Raw genomic sequence first — 6,078 nt, 5'->3', positions numbered from 1 at the left:
TTCCTGCAGCCTGGTGTGTGAGCTTTACTCTATTACACACAGCGTTTGTTTCCCAGCACTTGTGTGTGTGTGTGTGTGTGTGAGTGAGCGAGTGTGTACTGGAAGGAAATCCAGGTTTTTCTTTAACTTTCTTTTTTCCTTTTTTTCTCCTTTTCTCTTTGTCCTTCTTACATTCCCTCCCTCCCTCTCTCCTCTTTTCATTTTCCCAACTTTCAGTCCCTCTTTCTCCTCCTTTTTCCAAACTCTCTGTCTGTCTGTCTGTCTGTCTGTCTGTCAGTCTCTCCTCCTTCTGGGCTCTCCTCATCCGTCTGGCTGGGTCTGCCTCCTCAGCCACTTCAGCTGTGCCACGCACTCCTTCCTCCACATCCCTCACTCCTTCTTTCCCTTTCCTTCTCTCCGCGTCCATCTCTCTCTCTCTCTCTCGCTCTCTGTTTCACTATCTGTCCTCGCACGGCCAGTGGTCAGCTGGGGGGGGTGTGTGTGTGTGTGTGTGTGTGTGTGTCTGTATGTCTGTTGGGGGGTGTTTGGTTTCCTTCCACAATGGAAACTCAATCAGGAAACAGAGCAGAGGAGTTGAAAGGCGAGGGACACACATGGGCCGCTGATGCCAAAGAGGACCTGCAGGAGAACAGGCGCATCGAAAGGTTCGACATACCGCTAAGTAGCCTCAAGAACATGTTCGAGAAGCCCCCAGCGCACAACACGGTGAGTAAGCATGTGTGTGTGTGTGTATGTGTGAGCGTGAGAGAGTGCTGACTCAGCCAGACTGAACTACTTAAACTGCTGTATCCGTAGAGGGGTCCACACTCCAGGTCCTTCCTCTCCAAGCTGCAGAACCCACAGAGTTAGTCTTTATACTTGGGTTTAAGAGGTTCTATCAAGTTTGACTGAGTTTGGATCCAGAAGCATCCAGCTTTTCACAGTGACAGCGCCGGTCTCAGACCTACGTCGACCTAAATGTATATATGTTAACTACAGTAGGGACGGGAGAGAAAGAAGGCCATAAATGGATTGAGAAAGTGTGTGAGAAAGTGAGAAAGAGAGTGAAAGAATGGACCACAATGCACCAGCTGCTTCTCTTTCTTCATTGCGCAACTTAAGCAGCTCAGAGACTCAGTTTCTCTTCAGATTTCCTCATCGGATTTTGACCCCAGTCCAGAAACACAGCAGGGCTTAGACAACACAGGCTGCGTTCCAATTCTGTACTATTACTAATACTAACTATTGTCTTAGTGTGCAGCATGTAGGATGGATAAACATGTCCAAGTTGAACATACTCAAATATCCACAGTACATTTGATGGACGCTATTATCCCACAATGCAACATGAAGCAGAAAGTGTCCTGTGAGCTTCTAGTACAGCTAAGCTCGACCCGCCATCCTTTAAGATCCACGGAAGACAAGCGTCCAGGGTTCTTTCTGTCCTGCACCGAAGTGGTGGAAGAAACTTCCCCTGGGTGTCTAAACTGTCTTCAAACGCAGACTGAAGACCCTTTACTTCTCTTGGGTGAAGTGTAGTGTCGATTATTGGGGTCTCCATACTGACGTTTGTATTTAGTAGTATCTAAGCTTAGAGGTCTCTTTTGGATGCTAGCCGGAACAAACCGGCTAAGGGTATTTTCTGAGTAAACAGTGAAGGAGTTGCTCTGGAAGGAGCATCTGCTAAACGCCTTCAATGTAAATGTAAAAGTAATGCAGCGGCAATAATGGCTGGAGAACTTGCTGGAGAGCAGTGTTGGCATAGCAATGCTTCATCACTTCCTGTTAGTAGAAATCTGGTTAGTACGTTAATATTTTGTGTACAAACCTGCCAAACTCACTATTAAGCACTATTAAGATTAGTGTATAGCATTCACCTTATAGTATTAGTGTGTAGTATGTAATTGGGCTTTCATGGTGTGCTCATGAATAATTTATGATGAGCTCTGCTCTGATTGGCTGGTTTACAGCAAAGTGGTTTCCACAGAATCAACGTAGCATAGCATAGTCTTCATTTTCAAATTCCTGCCAATGCAAGTCATACCTGATAGTGTGGCTTTCATGCCCGGCTAGCTGAATGGCCTCATCAAGGAAGGGTTTCTGACATGGTTAGCTTTTAGCCTGGTACCTGCTCGCATCCCATGATTTTACGCCTCCTCCGATACATGCAAAGCCAGCCACCGCCTCTTGTCAAGCTGCCACCGATGCAGCATTTTCAGGCAGCCGACACACTCTGGAGAAAGCAGCGCCTGTGCTGACCAACATCACTTAAGAGTGATAAGGGGAGAGATCGCCATCTACCCACCCAGAGAGAGCATTGGCAATTACGCTCTCTCAGGCTCCAGCTGCTGATGGCAAAGCAGCATGGCTGGGGATTTGAACCTGCAGCCCATAGTGGTAACGCATTAGAGTGCTGTTCCACTCAGGGCCCCCCTTTGACGATCCTTCCTAGTGGCTTCAGGCAAAGCTGCAGTCACGAGGTTCACATAGCAACACAAGCTCGCACTTTTGAGCCACAACTTAAACTAAATGGTGTTAGTCCGCTGAAAACCTCCATTGGTGTTGCCAAAACAGCTCTGACCTGCTGAGGCATGGATTCTGCAAGACCTCTAAAGGTCATTTGTGGAACCAAGCACAAAGACATTAACAGATTTAGCATTGTATCCTGTCCTATAACCTTAGATAAGACTTGCACATCCCACAGATGCAGGATCCGGTTGAGATCTAGGAAACTTGGAGTTTAGGGCAACACCATGAACTCTTGGTCATGATCCTTAAAACCGTTTCTGAACAATGTGGGCAGTGTGACAGGGCTGCTGATAGAGGCCACGGCATCCAGGAATACCATCATCGACCCACAACAATGTTTAGTAATTGGTGTAAAATTGATACCCACATGGAAACCCTTTCCCAAAGCATAGCACATCTAATACTGGCTTGTCCATTTCCCAGTGTGTATCCTGGTGCCATCACTTCCCCAGATAAACGGCACAGCTGTACCCGACCATCCATGTGATGTAGTGGTTGGTGTGGATAACAATGGACACCAATTAGAGTCCTTGGGCAAAACACCTAATGCTACATTCTCCTACCTGATTGGACCAGGTAACCTTCCATTCTTCCAAGGTCCAGTTCTGACACTCTTGTCATCTGACAATACAATCTGACAGCCGTAGACGCTTTCCACGGTGGACAGGAGTTAGCATGGGCACTCTGCACTGTGTGTTGCCCCACCCAGAATGTCTGTGACTCAGTAGGTCTCAGTAGGTCTTTCTCTCAGTTGGGACCAGAGTGGTGTACCTTTGGCGTCCAACACTGCTGCCGATTTGTGGAATGTGCCTCCTCAGACCACTGCTGACCAAGAGGACCCCACAGCTCCTGCTTTTTCGGAGATGTGCTGACCCTGTCATCTGGCCATAGTGATTTGGTTCTTGTCAGTTACCATAAAACAGGCCTCAGGTAGACCTTGACCACATCATTTTATCTCTAAGTGGTCATAATGATTGGGCTCGTGATTGCATAATTACATCTCTCTAGAATAATGGCAATGAATTCTGAACTGAATCTTTACCACAGAAAATCAAATCACAACCCTAATGTCTATTTGTTTGTTTGTTTGGTTGGTTGTTTTTTTGGCTGTGTACACAATTGGTTTTTGCATGTCATTGGTCAGTCAGAGTGCCATGGCTGAAGGCTACAGTGGCCAACTCGGACACAACCTCTTGTGGTGTTGTAGCAGCTTTTTGGCGTTCATGCAGGCAGCTCTGAGAAGTGTGATTCACCTTTTGGCAAGCCTGAGTGTGTGTGTGTTTGTGTATGTGAGAGAGAGAGTGTGTGTGTGAGGGAATAAGCAGGACAGAGAGATTAAATGTTTCCATTCTGAAAGGAACATTAAGTCCTTCAGTGAATATTCTGAGGGGAAGAGAGAGAGAGGGAGGGAGAAACACCAGGTCACCAGCAGAAACATCAGTAAGATGAAGATCAACCAAAAAACAGTTTCCCAGCTTTCCCCTGAACTGCCACCGCCAGAGCAAACTAACACACAGTAGCAACAAAGGCTGCAGCTGGTAATAAACTTGTAAGAGCGGGGAAACTGCCACTTCAAACACACACACACACACACACACACACACACACACACACACACACACACACACACACACACTCACAGCCCACATGAAAATTACAGGGTTATTTATAAGAAGGCCAATGTTGTGGAGAGAGTCCAGAAATAAAGTTTAAATAACAGAGTGCTACTTTGCCTGTGTGTGTGTGTGTCTGCATGAGGACATGTGTGTGTGAGCTTCCTGAGGTTTCCCAAGGTTATGACAGAGAGAATGGAAGTCATTTTTTATCTTTCCCACATGGAAAACTGGTTGGTGTGGCGCAACAGATAACACCACCACCTACCGTTGCATTACAACAACACCATGTGGGAGACCAGGGTTCGATTCCCAGTCTGAGTGACTATGCTGCGCTACATCAATAAGAGTCCTTGGGCAAGACTCCTAACACTACATTGGCCCACCTCTGTAATACGAGTAACCTTGTAAGTCGCTCTGGATAAGAGCATCAGCTAAATGCCATAAATGTAAATGTGAAAACTGATGTACAGCCAAATGTGCACATATATCATAAATAATTTGCCATAAAAATACAACAAAACAAAAATATATAATCATATTTTTTGGCATATGTACATATATATAAATATTTGATTGGTAGGAAAAGTACATATATGTCCATATATGTAGTTAAAAAATAAAAATAAGTAACAAATATAACATAGTTGAGTGTAGCATACAGGTATTTTCTGTTTCATGTAAAGTTACCATTTTAAAAATATATGCACGCTAGCACCAAACGTCTATTATATCAGGCCCCTGCAACTGATCCAGGATGCAACAGGACGGCTGTCTTCAATGTCCTTGGGCAAGCCATCCTTTAAGATCCACAGAGAACCAGCATCCAGGCTTTTTTCTGTCCTGGCGGAACAAACTTCCTCTGGGTGTCTGAATGGCAGAGTCGCTCATTGTCCAAAAGGCAGAGTGTAGTGTATGTAGAGTGTTGTGGTCTCCATACTGATGCCTGTATTTAGTAAAATCTAAGCTTAGAGGTATCTGGATTCCTAGCTGATTCAAACTAGCTATGGTTATTTTCTGAGTAAACAGTAAAGCACAGTGGGTTCGATTCCCGGGCTCGGCAAGCTGCCACTGTTGGGCCCTTGAGCAAGGCCCTTTACCCTCTCTGCTCCCCGGGCGCTGGAGTTGGCTGCCCACCGCTCTCTGTGTGTGTGTGTACTCACTGCCCCTAGTGCACTAGTGTGTGTGTGTGTTCAATACCACAGATGGGTTAAATGCGGAGGACACATTTCGCTGTACAGTGTACACTGTACAGTGACAAATACCTTTACCTTTACCTTTACTTTTGTGGGTCACTCTGGATAAGAGTGTCTGTTAAATGCCTTTAATGTAAATGTAAATAATATGTGTTATATATATATATTTTACATGTGGAGCTTTGCTCTTTTGCACATGAGCATCAGTTAGGAGCATGACATGCTCAGATGCATGTGAGATATAGGTATACACAGCCTAAAAATCACATCAGATTAGGTGAGAAAATCTGATTTGGGACACTTAAAATATAATGCAATGTATAACAGCAGTTTGGCGCTTTCATATTTTCAAAATAGCAACTTTAGATGATACAGAAAATACCTGTATTATACACATGTTACATATCTGTGCTATATTTGACATTACTTCTAATTTGAATTGCATATATGGACATATATGTCTTTGTCCTACCAATCACAAATATCTGTATAATATATATGCATATCTATATTACGCATGTGGTTGCACCGTGGTTGGTGTGTTGTATGTAGTTTAGTAGTGTAGGAACAGCGAGATGCAGTTTGAATGGAATGCTTATTAGAGATTTAGAGCGTCGCTCCTTATGTCTATCATTACTAGCATTTTGAGGATCGTTTCACCCTGCAGAAGCAACCATTACAACCATTATGAATGACAACAGTATGCTAATCAAAGCATGCTACACTCTAAACAAAAAGGGTTCTATACAGAACCATATAGG

The 6,078-nt window shown here is 44.5% G+C and overlaps 1 protein-coding gene across 1 annotated transcript in view; it reads left to right on the top strand.

Annotated features, from left to right (window-relative positions):
• Nucleotides 1-268: 268 nt before the first annotated feature.
• xirp2a (xin actin binding repeat containing 2a) overlaps nt 269-6,078 on the top strand; it is a 40,397-nt gene continuing 34,587 nt past the window's right edge. The window contains exon 1 of the mRNA XM_072683584.1: nt 269-705. Within this exon, the coding sequence (XP_072539685.1) occupies nt 541-705 (165 nt within the window). The 5' untranslated portion in view covers nt 269-540. The remainder of the gene's footprint in view (nt 706-6,078) is intronic.

Source organism: Salminus brasiliensis, chromosome 7, assembly GCF_030463535.1.
Source record: "Salminus brasiliensis chromosome 7, fSalBra1.hap2, whole genome shotgun sequence".
NCBI lineage: Eukaryota > Metazoa > Chordata > Actinopteri > Characiformes > Bryconidae > Salminus > Salminus brasiliensis.
Note: the sequence above shows the minus strand (reverse complement) of the source record. Positions and strands in the feature narration are given on the sequence as shown.